The 15865-nt window shown below is 39.4% G+C and overlaps 2 protein-coding genes across 2 annotated transcripts; both read right to left on the bottom strand.

Moving 5' to 3' along the window:
• Positions 1–105: 105 nt before the first annotated feature.
• On the bottom strand, positions 106–8571 carry LOC141756624 (solute carrier family 22 member 2-like). The gene is made up of 11 exons (XM_074616485.1): positions 7909–8571; positions 7154–7257; positions 6638–6792; positions 6375–6543; positions 5526–5640; positions 4561–4661; positions 4151–4365; positions 3969–4077; positions 3050–3162; positions 2432–2531; positions 106–495 (listed from the first exon to the last, which is right to left on the bottom strand). The coding sequence occupies exons 1-11, from the start codon at positions 8308–8310 to the stop codon at positions 402–404; spliced, it is 1677 nt and encodes a 558-aa protein (XP_074472586.1). The 5' UTR covers positions 8311–8571; the 3' UTR covers positions 106–401.
• A 1163-nt stretch (positions 8572–9734) lies between these two features.
• LOC141756623 (solute carrier family 22 member 2-like) lies at positions 9735–15513 on the bottom strand. The gene is made up of 11 exons (XM_074616484.1): positions 14934–15513; positions 14295–14398; positions 13890–14044; positions 13608–13776; positions 13288–13402; positions 12633–12733; positions 12222–12436; positions 12038–12146; positions 11463–11575; positions 10844–10943; positions 9735–10120 (listed from the first exon to the last, which is right to left on the bottom strand). The coding sequence occupies exons 1-11, from the start codon at positions 15333–15335 to the stop codon at positions 10027–10029; spliced, it is 1677 nt and encodes a 558-aa protein (XP_074472585.1). The 5' UTR covers positions 15336–15513; the 3' UTR covers positions 9735–10026.
• Between the last annotated feature and the right edge of the window lie 352 nt (positions 15514–15865).

Raw genomic sequence — 15865 nt, 5'->3', positions numbered from 1 at the left:
AACCAGGGATGTCGCCAAATCAACCAGTACTAAAATGTTAAAGGGTTACAACTTTAAGTCTGGGGTAATGTTTAATATTTTTTCTTCAAACACTTGGAGACCATGTTATGTTAAAAGAAAACTCTTTAATCATGTATTTCTGTAATAATTATATAATAATCCTGAGTTTATGCAGCACTGTCTTAAGACATATTTCAATAATTCATCCAACATCACTGAGGCTTCACAAAGAATCTTGAAAGCAGTTTAGTCTAAACACTGAATTCTTTGTGAGTGATAACCATCACAGACAAACATTGAAAACTTTGATATAGCTCAGTCAAAAACAAAGGAGGTTCCTAATATATCCACAAGCATCACTGTTAAACAACATAAATCAATACTTTGCTCACAGAAGGAGATTAAACAGTTGCTGGTTCTTTATTGGTCGATACGTCGTTGTTGGGCAGCAGGTTGGCCGGCTGCTGGTTCCTCAGTGCAGCTTTCTCCTTCACTCTGAACACACAAAATTACAAGATGTACATTCAGTACAAAGTTTTACATCATAGAGAGCTGCAACAATTAATTGATCAACAGAAAATTGATTGCCAGCATATATAGATACAGATAATCAATTAATCATTTGTCTTTTTTTAAGAAAAATGGAAAACATGAGGATTGTTTTTGTCATAAATAACAGTAAACTGAATATCTTTGGGTTCTTGGCTGTTTGTCAGACAAAACAAGACATTTGAAGATGTCACCTTGTGATGTGGGAAATTATAACAAGCATGTTTCACTATTTTATGACATTTTGTATACAAAAGGAATAATCAAGAAATTAATCTGCAGATTTATTGATAATGAAAATGATCAATTAAAGTAAATAATAAGAAAAAGCATGACTTCAACATGATATGTGAGAGACTGCATCCAGAATACGTATTTATGCACATACATGCACTAGATACAAACAGCGGTGGAAGGAGTACTCAGATCTTTTACTTAAGTAAAAGTAGCAATACCACAGTGTAAAAATACTCTGTTACAAGTAAAGGTCCTGCATTGAAAATCTTGGTAAACGTACATACGTATCAACATCAAAATATACTTAAAGTAGCGAAAGTAAAAACTCATTCTGCAAAACTCATTACGCAGAATGGCGCAGTTCAAAATAACTAGTGCAGTGCCCGTTCGAACCCGTCTGGAATGGGCCGATTGCTTGGCCCTCAGAAGTTCTGCTTGCAGCGTTGTTGAGAACTGCAGTATTGCCGCTTGCACCCGCCAAGTGTAAAGTTGATTGGATGAACGGTTCTTTATTTCTTTCTTCTGTATTATCATTAGTCATGCAAAGAGCAGTTATACTTACATACACAGACAGGCAGACAGAGAATACTTCCTTTATAGGACGATGATGCTGCTACAGCGCCAATTATCAGCCAAATGGCACCAAATTTGTCATGATCAGTCGGACATCATATCTACACATGTCCACCAAATGTGGTCCCAATAGCACAAAGTGTTCAGGAGATATGCCATTTGTAAAGTAAGTCCTGACCACATCATTTGAGCTAACTGTGAGGGCCAGCTCGAGCAAATCTGTATGGAGAATCAAAAATCCAACAAATTTCTATTTCCGACTTGGTCCAGAGATGGTCCGTACCAAATTTGGTGACGGTTGCTCAAAATGTGTAGGAGGAGTAGCAAAAAAATCTGATTTGGACATAATTCAAAATGGCAGAAAATCTAGACGCAAGTGGGTGTGGCTTATATGGAAAGATTCGCCTGGACCCACAGAGTCCAGGAAAAAAAAAACAATAGACTTTTGTTTATGAAAGTTACGGTTATAGCGCCACCATCTTGGACCACATTCGATTGCACTCCCTTGGGTCCTGAGCAATACACACTCGCCAAGTGTGAAGTCAATCTGATGAGCGGTTCTTGAGCTATGCGAAGGACACACAGAAAGACAGGCAGGCGGGCAGAGATTCCTAGCTTTATAGTTATATATATATTATATCGCTCGGTTATAATTAGTGATATGTCAGCATCACTAATGTGGCAGCTGGTAAAGGTGGGGTTAATTTCAATTACTTTATATACTGCTGGGTTCATTAGTTGATTTATATTTTGTATTAATTATCAGAATCTACAAAGTAACTTCTGTTAACAAATAAATGTAGTGGAGTAAAAATGACAATATTGGCTTCCAAAATAGTGGAGTAGAAGTTTAAGTAGCATAACATGGAAATACAGTACTAAAGTACAGGACAAGTACCTCAATATTGTACTTGTACTTGAGTGAATGTACTTGCCCGTAGTTCATTTCCACCACTGGATACAAAAACACAGAGCCATATACTGTATATACTATGGATTGTGCCAAAATGTGTCTAATAAAGGACTTCATTATTTATTTTCTTGCTTTATGGATTCAGCAGTGGATACTCACCTTTCTGGGAACTCAATGTCATCGATGGTGTCGGGTAGCGGCACACCTCTAGTCTCAGGAAGCAGCAGCACCAAACCACCGGCCACGAAAGCCAGAGACCCTGCAAAACACATTAGTGCTTAGAAACAGTGTCACCGTTACATAGTTTGTCCACCTGAATGGCACTGATAAGTTAAAATGTAAAATGTCCGCACAGAGCCTACGTATACACCCTCTGATGATGACATTTACATCACAGTGGACCCTCAGGGATCCCCGCGGACGCGCAAAGTATAGCTACGGATTTAGTCACTATGCTTTAAATCAACATAGGCTATCTACCGATTGTACTTTTTTTAAAGACCCAAATATCGATATCAGTATCAGCCTCAAAGATGAAGTATCGGTTGGACCATAATCGAATTGACCAACAATTTAAATTGGGCCACTTCCTCTGACAGTATCAGAAAGTTTTATAAAATTCATGAGACATGTAAGTACATTACGTAAAAAAAAACAGCATTTAGAGAACACTATCATAGAGGCCTTTGTTACACATTTAGAAAAAAAAAACATGTTTTTTCCCCTCAGGTTAGATATCTAACAAATATTCTCACGCCATAATAATATGAAACCCACCAAAGATGATGAGTGGCAGCTCCAGCCAGATGACGGCCAGTCTGTAGAGCAGGAAGGGAGCAATGATGCCTCCAACATCACACAGAGTGGAACAAACTGACACGCCCATGTTCCTACAGACAAAACAACAACCAACAAATATTTACTGCTCTAAACACTGTGACAGGTAACGATACTTAGGTTCAGCTTTGCATGAACTAACTGCCAACATTAGCATGCTGATGCATTAATGTTTGCATGATGTAATACCTACAGTTAGCTTGTCAATATTAGATGTAACAACATCTGGATGTTAATAAGCTGACATATAACATGTAACATTAAGCATTTTAACTTGCTGGCGTTTAGCATAAAAATATGCTGACATACTTCTTTTATTAGCTGATGTATTAATGTTTGCATGCTAAAATACCTAAAATCAGCTTGTTATATTGACATATAACATGTAACATTAAGCATTTTTGCATTTTGACTTGCTAACATTTGGCGTGGATGTTTAGCATGATAACATGCTAACAGACTAACTGTATGCATGTTACATGCCACTGTACAATTTAGGGTAGTGTAAAATAAATTTTTTAATACAATTACGAGTTAGCTGGCATGAGCAGTAATAGCCACCATGGCTGAACAGAATAAATCAATATTAAAATTACAAAGAAATGTATATTTGTCTATATAAATCTGAGCAGCGATTGCCTGAATGTAGCTGGTAGAGTATTGCAAACCTCATTTATCAGTGAGCTGGTTGTGGTGGTCAAAATTAGCCTTTTTTTAGATGATTATTTCCCACTTTAGTCCAAAGGAACTCACAACATGTGTGTTTAACCTTGGTAGAAACAAGAGCTAGATGATATTTTGCAAATTGCCAGTGCATCCAAACAAACGACTGAGAGCATGTACAGTTTGTACATTTTACCTGACAAATGTCGGGTAGAGCTCGGTGTTAACAAACACCACCATCTCAAAGGCCATGGTGATCCCCAGCCGACCGATGCAGGCCACCACCGTCTTAAACCAGAACATACCTGCAAGGACAGAGAGGAATGTTCAAAGAAAAGGTTTCAGAGAACCAGAACATTTGAATGGCTTGTGACTTACTTTCAGGGATGAGGGCGGTGATGAAGCAGGCGGCTCCAGCTACAATGTTAGCGGAGGCGAAGGGAATGCGTCTGCCGATACGTTCGATGGTGAAGAGGATGAGGAAGGCTGCAGGGAACTCCACCAGGCCAGAGATGAGGAAGTCGATGTAGACGTTTCCTTCCAGAATGCCCAGCCTCATGATCAAACCCTGGTAGACCACAGCACTGGTGAACCTGGAGGAGATGGAGGGAGAGTCGTATGTTTGCTCCAAAGATGGATCATTATATGAAAAGAAACTGTTATTACAGAGCTTTATTCCAAAATGAGATAACCACATCCTTAAAATTGTTATTACTGTTGTAACAGCAGCACTGCAGCTTATAAAAGTGTCTAGATGTGTTCTAACTATGAAAAACAAACATACTCACCAGTTGAAGCTGAGGATTAAAGTGTGTTTTCTCATTTTTGGAGTTCTGATCAGGTCCATGAAGGAGGCAGTGCGGGTGTCTGCGTTATCATCTGTCAGAGTCTGCAGAATCAAACATCCATTATGAGTTATGCTGCAAATATAAATGATCAACTGTTTTTTAAATTACATTTGAAATACTTCACAATTCACATCTGCAAAGCTCTGATTCTGCAATGCATTTATATGTAACTGTTGTACGTAAAAAACATTTTTCAGCTATTTTACTCATAATTTCCAGATATTGTACAGGGTTTTTTCAGATATTTTATAGATTTATTTTCAGATATTTTACTTATGATTTCCAGATATTTTACAGATTTTTTCAGATATTTTACAGACTTTTTTTTCAGATATTTACTGATTTTTTTTTCAGATAACTTAATAATAATTTCCAGATATTTTACTGATTTCTTTATGATTTTTTATTAATCATGTTCATATATTTTATTATTTTTTTCAGATATTTTTAAAATCATTTTCTGATATTTTATTGAATTTATTTTGGGATATTTTATTAATAATTTTTACATATGTTAATTGTTTTCTGATATTTTACTAATAAATTTCCAGATATTTCATTGATTTTTTCCCCCGGATATTTCACTAATATTTTCAGATATTTTCCTGATATTTTACCAATTTTACTGCATATTTTAGTAAAAGATTCATTTTCTTGATCCCAAAAAATTGAACTGAAGTGCAAAACATATGCATATTATATAGTATAGTATGACTAAAAACTCGAACACTGTATACATAATGAGCATCTACCGTATACAAAATGAAGCATAGAAAAAAAGACACAAATAAAGTGGTGAAGTTGTAATAAATAATAAAAGGAAGCGGTATTAAGGCATGAAATACAGCTATTGCAGTCGTAGCAGTAGTAGTGTAGTGTTTTGTCTTTGCTAAACCAGCACCTACCTCGATGTTTTTGGACAATGTCCTCTTGTTCTCTTTGGCTATGGCCTCAGTGATCTCAACAGCTTTGTCATTTTTCTTCTGAGAGAGAAGCCATCTTGGAGATTCTGGGATAAACCTGTAAATACAAACACTTTCATGAAGCAATGACAACAAACTTGATCTTGACTTTTCATCTTGTCAGGAAGGATAAAAATAATGTGAGTATATCAATAATGAAATAAGAATTTTTGCTACTTATTGTTGCCTTGCAATCAAACAAGGTTTTAACATATTTCAAGGTCCAGTGGTTAAAAAAAAGACAAAAACAAACCAAAGTCATCATACTTTTGTAGTGTTTGACCAAAGGCAGTGTTAAAGCTGCACTTGTGAATTTCTCTAATAAGTGAAGCCACAAAGGTAGATAACAAGTTAGATCTTTTTCAGTATTTCTGGTGTCGGGTACAGTATGGACACTGGTGAAGGTAACACTTAATCGTAACTCCCTCCTATTGAACATTTATAAGTAGAACATAAACAATAAATTAAAGGTTTATAACACACTATAATATAGTTGTAAGCTGATATACCGTAAGGACATTTTTAAGTGGCCAAAGAGTTCAAAGGTGAACTCTGAAAGCATGCTTGAATTTGTCAAGTTGTTCAGGCTTCAAAAAGAAGTGAATGGGAGATGGAGTGAATGTTCATATACCAGAAACGTAAAGTGACCGTACTTTTACCGTGGTGAGAAATTTTAATGTATTCAGGTAATGTTTTTCTTTGTGCTTGCGGTCTTTTAAATTCTGTTTTTTGGTTCAAGACTTCACTTCCTGTGTAAAGCATGAAAATAAAAGCATAGCAGGTGTTTCCCACCAGTAGTATGACAGGAAGAAGATGTAGGGGACGGTGATGACGACCTGCAGCCAGCGCCAGTCGGTGATGAAGTAGGCGAGCAGAGGGAGGATGAGGATGCCGACACTGAAGAACATCTGGTAAAGGATTCCCACTGTGCGTCTGTACTCCAACCCCACGATCTCTGTGACTGAGAGGGAAGAAGAAGTAGAAAGGATTCACATATAGAATAACGCTACAGATGTGTTTGTTGTCCCAGCTGTGAGGTTAAATGTTGCTCTTACTCAGCACGTATCCGGACACCCAGCCTCCTTTCACCCCAAACCCGTAGAGCGTTCTGAAAACCAGTAAAGACACGTAGTTTGGAGCCACGGCCACCAGGATTCCTGCGATCCCATTTAACAGGTTGGACATCAGGAAGCTCATTTTCCTGCCAAATCTAAAGGCAGAGACACAAACAGATGACAGAATTAATGCTTCAGGCATCAGTTTAAAATGATATAAATCTTTTAGCAGCAATGTTTCAGTTGTACCATAAAACACATTAGGAAAATAAATGCAGCATCATCTTGTTGAAGTGTTATTATTATATTGTTGAGCGCCAAGAGGCCCCGGGGTAGATCCAGAACACGCTGGAGAGATCGTAAATCTCGTCTGGCCTAGGAACGCCTCGGCGTCCCCCAGGAAGAGCTGGAAAATGGTGCTGGGAAGAAGGACGTCTGGAATACCCTGCTAAGCCTGCTGCCCCTGGTACCAAGCCCCGGATTAGCGGAAGTAAATGGATGGATGGATAACCTCACCTGTCGGCCAGGTAGCCGATGGCGATGCTTCCAACCAGGAAGCCCACGTTGAGAGTGGACTGGAACATACCCACCCACCATCCATCTGAACACACCAGGTCAAACTGGGACAACACACAAACAAACAAGGTCAATCATAACATGTATTACTCTCTTAATGTTACTCTTGAAACTCTTAAAACAAAAATACAAAAGAAACAATTCAAAAAACGAAATTGTGTTCATATTCATGACTTTTTTGTTGCTTTTTCAATCTCCGTAGTTCCTCTACAAGCACCTTAGGAGGGAGCAGCTAGTTGTTCGCCAAGAAACAGCTACTGTACAACACACGACTGCCCCTGAAACCATACATTGTCATTTTGACGTTTCTGGATTAAACAAATGAGATACAACATATTAATAAGTGAGCTTTAAAGGTGTTGGTGGGCGAGCTTTTGAACTTTGGAGATAATCAGGCTGGCTGTTTCCCTCTATTTTGACTCTTTATGCAAATCACCTCCTGGCTCTAGCTTCAATCTTGGAAAACTCTTGGAAATAAAGCAAATAAGCCTATTTCCCCAAATGTTGAACTATTCCTTTAAAATGACAAATAGAATGCACTTTTTTTTTCACTGGGATTACCTTGTTTTTATAAAATAAATTGACCATCAGAATAATTTGAAAAATGCAACACTTGCACAAAAACTTCCTCCAAGCTGCATCATATTAGGTTTCACTAGCTCCAAAATTGTTTAGATAATATTTGATTTGCTTACCTCTGTAACAAAGGACTGTCTGCCCTCATAGTCGTACTCCCAGCCATTTTTGCAGGCAGTTGTGGGAGTTTTGCTGAGGTCCAGTTCCTGTGTATCACAGGTGAGTTCTGTGGTGTTCCAGTCCACGTCGTACTGCTCACAGCTGCTCTGTTTCAGCACTCCAGAGCTGTTGACCAGAGGGACCGTCAGCCTGCGACTGTCCGCCAGGCTCCAGCCGCACGCCTGCCTCCTCTCCACCACCGTAGGGTCCCGACACCAGTGATGTGGAGTGAAACCCTGGAAGACGATACCGACAAACACACCTGCAAAAGGAAATGACACCAAACACAGCAGGGCGAAGACACGCTTCTGACAGCGTCCGAAAGCCCCAGCCTCCTCCAGCAGGTCATCAAAGGTCGTCATGGTGATCCAAGCTCTTGGCGGCTGAAACTATCAAAACAAGTCAAGTGTGGGATGTTCAGCACACCCTGGATCAGTGTGAATTGAGAGAAAGTTTGCTTCACATTTGACAGACTTCACCCTCGTCCTCTGGTCGATCTGGAGCCGAAGTAAAAAAAAGAGGAGTTCAAAACATGTGACTGTTTAATGGAGTTTAACAGAGAATAACAGTGGAGTTACGTAATGCTTGAATGAACTTGAACTGAGCCTGAGCCAAAACAAATTCTGTTAGTATGCTAAAAGTGCTACCAGAGTTGCATAACACAGATTTATGCACAATCATTGTGTCACAGGAGACAGACTTTGTTTGAAGTCGCATACTAATGTACTGCCTACTACATACTCAATCTGTATGTACTGCATACTGCCTACTAACTTAACAATGAAGTATGCCATTACCGGTCAGGCCCGGCTCTAGACAACAGGGGACCCTAGACAAGATCTCTTTGGGGGCCATCCATATAATGATGTTTCACTACGTTTCACAAGATTTTTTTTGTCTAATAAATAAACAACTCATTTACATACAACAATCATATAAACACAATCAAAATAGCCGTAATGAACGTACCTAGCGTAGCGATTACCGTCCGAATCAGTCCTATCGTTCTGCCGATTAGCGGCTACGGCTCACTCGTTCTTATTTGGCTCAGTGGGTGGACTTTGTGCTACTGGGTTAGCTCGCTGAACGAGAGTCCGTCGCTGAGCAACGGCTCTCACTCGTTCTTTGGCCCAGTGGGTGTTTGGTCATGAGCGACTCTAGTCCAGTAAGAATGTGACTTTACCTCAAACAAATTGCAAAAAAAAATATTTTTTTTTTTTATTGTATCATACTCCTAAAGGTATCCTCTTTGAAATATGGAAATTCTTAATGGATAATCTGAAGGTAAAATCCTGAAATACGGGAAATTCGAAATGGCCACCATCCGTCCTATTGACAATAATTATTTCATATTTGGAAGGGTTACGATCAGAGATGAGTAGTATTTCTGTTACTTGTATTTGAAATACACAATCTGGGTAGAATCAGACTGGATATCTGGATAGAAAAATATCAGATCTGGGTAGAATATAGGACCAGATCTGGGTAGAATACAGGACCAGATCTGGGTAGACTATAGGACCAGATCTTAGTAGAATAGGATCGGAGAGTGGCTGTTACTGTGAAGCAGTAACTGGAAACACAATGTTTATGTCACCGCTGCTCTTTTTGACAAAGTAGCCGCTTGACAAGCGTTTACTTTAATATCAAACCACACTTGCTGTTACCACGGTAACCACAGATATCGCCGAAGCAACCAGTACTGAAATCTTAAAGGGTTACAACTTTAAGTCTGGGACAATGTTTAATAAATGTTGTTTTTTTTAAAAAACACTTGAAGCCCAAGTTATGTTAAAAAAAACTCTTTAATAATTCAATAATGTATTTCTATAATAATTATATAATAATCCTGAGTTCATGCAACGCTCTCTTTACACATAATTCAATAAGTCATCCAACATCACAGAGGCTTCACAAAGAAACTTTACAGCAGTTTCGTTTAAATTCTTTGTGGGTGATAACGTTCACAGTTAAACACCAAAAACTCAGTCAAAAACAAAAATCAAGGGAGGTACCTAATATATCCACAAGCAACACTGTTAAACAACATAAATAAATACTTTGGTCACAGAAGGAGATTAAACAGTTGCTGGTTCTTTGTTGGTCGATACGTCGTCGTTGGGCAGCAGGTTGGCCAACTGCTGGCTCCTCAGTGCAGCTCTCTCCTTCACTCTGAACACACAAAATTACAAGATGTACATTAAGTACAAATTTATATCTAATACAGAGCTGCAACAATTAATTGATCAACAAAAAAATGATTAGCAGCAATTTTCAATCATTTTTAAGAAAAATGGAAAATGTGAGGATTTTTTTTTGTCATAAATAACAGTAAACTGAATATCTTTGGGTTGTTGGCTGTTTGTCAGACAAAACAAGACATTTGAAGATGTCATCATATTGTAAACAAAATGAATAATCGAGTAAATAATCTGCAGATTAATCGATTCTGAAAATAATCCATAGTTGCAGCCCTGATCTAATATACATCATTGAGGAAAAACATGACAGCATCGTCAGCATAGTATGTGAGAAACTGCATCCAAAATACGTATATAAACATGCAATAGATACAAACAGTGGTGGAAGAAGTACTCAGATCTTTTACTTAAGTAAACGTAGCAATACCACAGTGTAAAAATACTCTGTTACAAGTAAAAGTCCTGCTTTCAAAACCTTACTAGAGTAAAAGTACATGTATCGGCATCAAAATACACTTAGAGTACCAAAAGTACTCATTATGCAGAATGGCCTAGTTCAGAATGATATATATTATATCACTGATGAATTAATATGTCAGTATCACAAACACTCACTAGATACAACTACATGTGTCTAATAAAAAGACTTGGTTATTTATTTTCTTGCTTTATGGATTCAGCAGTGGATACTCACCTTTCTGGGAACTCGATGTCATCGATGGTGTCGGGTAGCGGCACACCTCTGGTCTCAGGAAGCAACAGCACCAAACCACCGGCAACGAAAGCCAGAGACCCTGCACAACACATGAGCGCTTAGAAACAGTGTCGCCATTACATAGTTTGTCCACCAGAGGTCACTGACAAATTAAAGGTTGCATCCTAAATTCTATACTAACATGCTATTTAGTACGCTAAAACAGTATGTGAGATTTTTTAGTATGTCCAAAACCTTATTATGAAACCAATAGTACTTGAATTATATACTATTTCCGGTGAAATATTACAGTATGTAACGCTGGACACTACTGTAGCATAAATATCCCACATTGCAATGTGGTAGTGACGACAACGTTCATAACATACGTTGAAGGACAGCTCTTTGGTAGGCGTAATGCATTTTTAAAATAAGTTCAGACGTTATCATTCTCACAAATCATCGTTTGGTCACATGAGGTTGGCACGTGTTACCACGGTTACGTGTCTCCAACCAGCAAAGTGGCTCCAAGGGAACAACGACGTCATAAAACATCTGTTTTTCCCCTCAGGTTGGATATCTAACAAATGTTCTCACTCCATAATTAAATGAAACCTACCAAAGATGATGAGTGGCAGCTCCAGCCAGATGACGGCCAGTCTGTAGAGCAGGAAGGGAGCAATGATGCCTCCAACATCACACAGAGTGGAACAAACTGACACGCCCAGGTTCCTACAGACAAAACAACAACCAACAATCATTCACTAAACACTGTGTCAGGTAGCTCTTCTGACATTCAAGAGAAGCATTTTTCATTTTATTGTTATGTTGAACAAGCTAAAAGTTGCTTGTTGGCTGCTCCATGAGGCCGTAGGCTTAAAGCTCATTCCACACAAGAAAACAAAAGTCCTGGATGGTTGAAACAATTCAAGCTTTTATATTCAAGTCAAGGAAAACATTTCAAGTTTGGCCTGAGGGTGTCAATAGTGGAGAGGGTGTACTGTTACCTAAATTAAAATGATTAATCATTTGTTCATTGGCAATTTTAGGACATCTCACTCAGCTCTTTTTCAGCTTTGTCAGCTCTACAATGCCACACTTTTCTCAACTTGCAGGCTGAGCTGTATTTTGCAAATTGCAAGTGCATCCCTCCCAAACAAACGACTGAGAGCGCGTACATTTTGTACATTTTACCTGACAAATGTCGGGTAGAGCTCGGTGTTAACAAACACCACCATCTCAAAGGCCATGGTGATCCCCAGCCGACCGATGCAGGCCACCACCGTCTTAAACCAGAACATACCTGCAAGGACAGAGAGGAAATGTTCAAAGAAAAGGTTTTAGAGAATTAGGAAATCTGAAATGGCTTCTGACTTACTTTCAGGGATGCAGGCGGTGATGAAGCAGGCGGCTCCAGCTACGATGTTAGCGGAGGCGAAGGGAATGCGTCTGCCGATACGTTCGATGGTGAAGAGGATGAGGAAGGCTGCAGGGAACTCCACCAGGCCAGAGACGAGGAAGTCGATGTAGACGTTTCCTCCCAGAATGCCCAGCCTCATGATCAAACCCTGGTAGACCACAGCACTGGTGAACCTGGAGGAGATGGAGGGAGAATCGTACGTTTGCTCCAAAGATGGATCATTATATGAAAAGAAACTGTTATTACAGAGCTTTATTCCAAGATGAGATAACCACCATCCTTAAAATGGTTATTACTGTTGTAACAGCAGCACTGCAGCTTATAAAAGTGTCTAGATGTGTTCTAACTATGAAAAACAAACATACTCACCAGTTGAAGCTGAGGATTAAAGTGTGTTTTCTCATTTTTGGAGTTCTGATCAGGTCCATGAAGGAGGCAGTGCGGGTGTCTGCGTTATCATCTGTCAGAGTCTGCAGGATCAAACATCCATTATGAGTTATTCTAATAATATGAAAATTCAACTGTTTGTAAAAAATTACATTTAAAATACTTCACAATTCATATAAAAAATTCAGATATTTTACATTTTTCTCTGATATTTTACATTTTTTTTCGGATATTTTACTAAAAATTTTCAGATATTTTATTGATTTTTTTTTTCAGATATTTTACTAATCATTTTCTGATATTTAAAAAAAAATTTCGGATATTTTACTAATAATTTTCAGATATTTTATTGATATTTTTCAGATATTCTTTACTGTTTTTATTAAATATATATATATATATATATATATACTGTTGATACACACACAGGGGAATTGAAGTGTGAAAACATAGGCATAGTATATGTATAGTATACTTAGTGTAGTATAACTAAAAACTAGAACACTGTATACATAATGAGCATCTAAATGAAGCACACACTTTATTTGAACAGATGCATGCATTACTTCTGTTTAGAACTGCTGTAGTGAACTGGACACCAGTCTGATCTGATGTCTTATTGTGTGTTTTGTCTTACCTCGATGTTCTTGGACAACGTCATCTTGTTCTCTTTGGCCATGGCTTTAGTGATCTCCACAGCTTTTTCCTTTTTGTTTTGAGAGAGAAGCCATCTTGGAGATTCTGGGATAAACCTGCAAAGACGAACACTTTCATGAAGCAATGACAACAAATTTGATCTTGTGTCGGCATAAACATACTTTAATCAAGAGGGATTTAAAGAATTTGAGTTCATCAATAATTCAATTATTGCTATGTTTGTTTTTGCTTTTCAAAATCAGTTCAAGACTTCACTTCCTGTGTAAATCACAAAATAAAAGCATAGCAGGTGTTTCCCACCAGTAGTATGACAGGAAGAAGATGTAGGGGACGGTGATGACGACCTGCAGCCAGCGCCAGTCGGTGATGTAGTAGGCGAGCAGAGGGAGGATGAGGATGCCGACACTGAAGAACATCTGGTAAAGGACTCCCACTGTGCGTCTGTACTCCACCCCCACGATCTCTGTGACTGAGAGGGAAGAACAAAGGTTTCACATATCAAATAACACTCAACATGTGTTTGTTTCTTGAACTTTGTTGGGACTGTAAATCCCCAGCTGTAAGGTTAAATGTTGCTCTTACTCAGCACGTATCCGGCCACCCAGCCTCCTTTCACCCCGAACCCGTAGAGCGTTCTGAAAACCAGTAAAGACACGTAGTTTGGAGCCACGGCCACCAGGATTCCTGCGATCCCATTTAACAGGTTGGACATCAGGAAGCTAATTTTCCTGCCAAATCTGAAGGCAGAGACACAAACAGATGACAGAATTAATGCTTCTGGTATCAGTTTAAAATGATATAAATCTTGCAGCAGCAATGTTTCAGTGGTATCATAAACACATGAGGAAAATAAATGCAGCATCTCCGGTCTTTCTCATTTACCACATTAAAATTAAACCAGGGAGATGAACACAGAAGTGCTTCAATGCATCTGACTAACTCGGTCGTCACACCTGCCGACAACATTAAAACAAATCGTAGTCTTACATGTCGGCCAGGTAGCCAATGGCGATGCTCCCAACCAGGAAGCCCACGTTGAGAGTGGCCTGGAACATATCCACCAACCATGCATCTGAGCACACCAGGTCAAACTGGGACAACACACAAACAACCAGGGTCAATCATAACACGAGAGTGGCATCAATCTTCTCGTCTAACTCTCGGAAATGAAGCACATGAGCCTATTTTCGAACTATTCCTTTAAAGGAACAAAAACTGCACACATTTTTTACTGGGATTACCTCGTTTTTTGGCCATAATTGCCAAAAATATATGAATCATATTACACAGCTTTGTTCAATACTTGATTCTGGTCACAGTGTTCTACCGTCTGTTATTTCTTTATAGCCGTTGCTATGGATGCATTTCTGATCTCGGACTGTGGCAGTCCATTTTTGTGTCAAATTATTGATTTCTTAAGTAGCCGTGTAATAAGTGGGATAATGCACAGCTAGCGGCTCATTGTTGTAAAATAAACCCCTACGGGGCGATGCAAAACCGGGGTTTATTCCACAACAATGACCGGCTCGCTGTACATTATCCCTTACAAACTGCATTGCATTGTTGACTTCATAGGTTTCAATAGCCCCCAAAATTGTTTAGATTGTATATTATTTGCTTACTTACCTCAGTAACGAAGGACTGTCTGCCCGCGTAGTCGTACTCCCAGCCATTTTTGCAGGCAGTTGTGGGCGTTTTGCTGAGGTCCAGTTCCTGTGTATCACAGGTGAGTTCTGTGGTGTTCCAGTCCACGTCGTACTGCTCACAGGTGTTCTGCTGCAGCACTCCAGAGTTGTTGACCAGAGGCACCGTCAGCCTGCGACTGTTCGCCAGGCTCCAGCTGCACGCTTGCCTCTTGTCCACCACCGCAGGGTCCCGACACCAGTGATCTGGAGTGAAACCCTGGAAGACGATACCGACGTACACACCGGCCCAGGGCATGGACACCATGCACAGCAGGGCGAAGATGCGCTTCTGACTTCGGCCAAACTTCCCAGTTTCTTCCAAGATGTCGTCAAAAGTGGTCATGGCTGCAAAGGTGTTTTTGTGTCTCTAAAAACTAATTTCAATCACAGTGTCTACAGCCTCCCTCTGCAGAGTGACTACTGAAATGTCTGTCCTTTGGGTTTTTAACAGGACAGGCAGGAGCAAAGGTCCACAGAAAGACGTTGTTGCTGTATGGGGTAACGCAGTGGAGCATTATCACGTTTGCTATCACTTTTTCAGACGTCAGACTGCATGCGTCTCTTAAACGGACTGCCCAGGTGTTTATTAACATAAATGCACCATGGGCTTGTGCAGCCCGTCGCTGCATGCGTGCACACAGTCAGTAATACTGTTAATTAGTCAACATTTACTTGTAGCCTCTGGGAGTCGGTTAAACATGAAGATCTGAGATCTGGCTAGTAATCTTTGCAGGTGGGGAGCTGGTAAAAGGATCATGTCCATGTCACCAAGTCAAGTCTTAAGTTATTTAACACATCAAGATGAGTGCAAGTCAAATCTCAAGACCTCCCGAATGTTTCCAGACTTGTGCAGGACAAGTTAAGAGTCCTTCA

Source organism: Sebastes fasciatus, chromosome 18 (genome assembly GCF_043250625.1).
Source record: "Sebastes fasciatus isolate fSebFas1 chromosome 18, fSebFas1.pri, whole genome shotgun sequence".
Taxonomy (NCBI): domain Eukaryota; kingdom Metazoa; phylum Chordata; class Actinopteri; order Perciformes; family Sebastidae; genus Sebastes; species Sebastes fasciatus.
Note: the sequence above shows the minus strand (reverse complement) of the source record. Positions and strands in the feature narration are given on the sequence as shown.

What these genes read in the sequence shown, in the direction of transcription:
- LOC141756623 (XM_074616484.1), bottom strand. Translation starts at nt 15,335, where the DNA reads ATGACCACTTTTGACGACATCTTGGAAGAAACTGGGAAGTTTGGCCGA. An exon ending in ATTGGCTACCTGGCCGACAT is followed by an intron (nt 14,045 to 14,294) that starts GTAAGACTACGA and finishes CTCTGCCTTCAG; the next exon opens with ATTTGGCAGGAAAATTAGCT. An exon ending in GACATCGAGTTCCCAGAAAG is followed by an intron (nt 10,121 to 10,843) that starts GTGAGTATCCAC and finishes TTGTGTGTTCAG; the next exon opens with AGTGAAGGAGAGAGCTGCAC.
- LOC141756624 (XM_074616485.1), bottom strand. Translation starts at nt 8,310, where the DNA reads ATGACGACCTTTGATGACCTGCTGGAGGAGGCTGGGGCTTTCGGACGC. An exon ending in ATCGGCTACCTGGCCGACAG is followed by an intron (nt 6,793 to 7,153) that starts GTGAGGTTATCC and finishes CTCTGCCTTTAG; the next exon opens with ATTTGGCAGGAAAATGAGCT. An exon ending in CACCGCCCTCATCCCTGAAA is followed by an intron (nt 4,078 to 4,150) that starts GTAAGTCACAAG and finishes CTGTCCTTGCAG; the next exon opens with GTATGTTCTGGTTTAAGACG.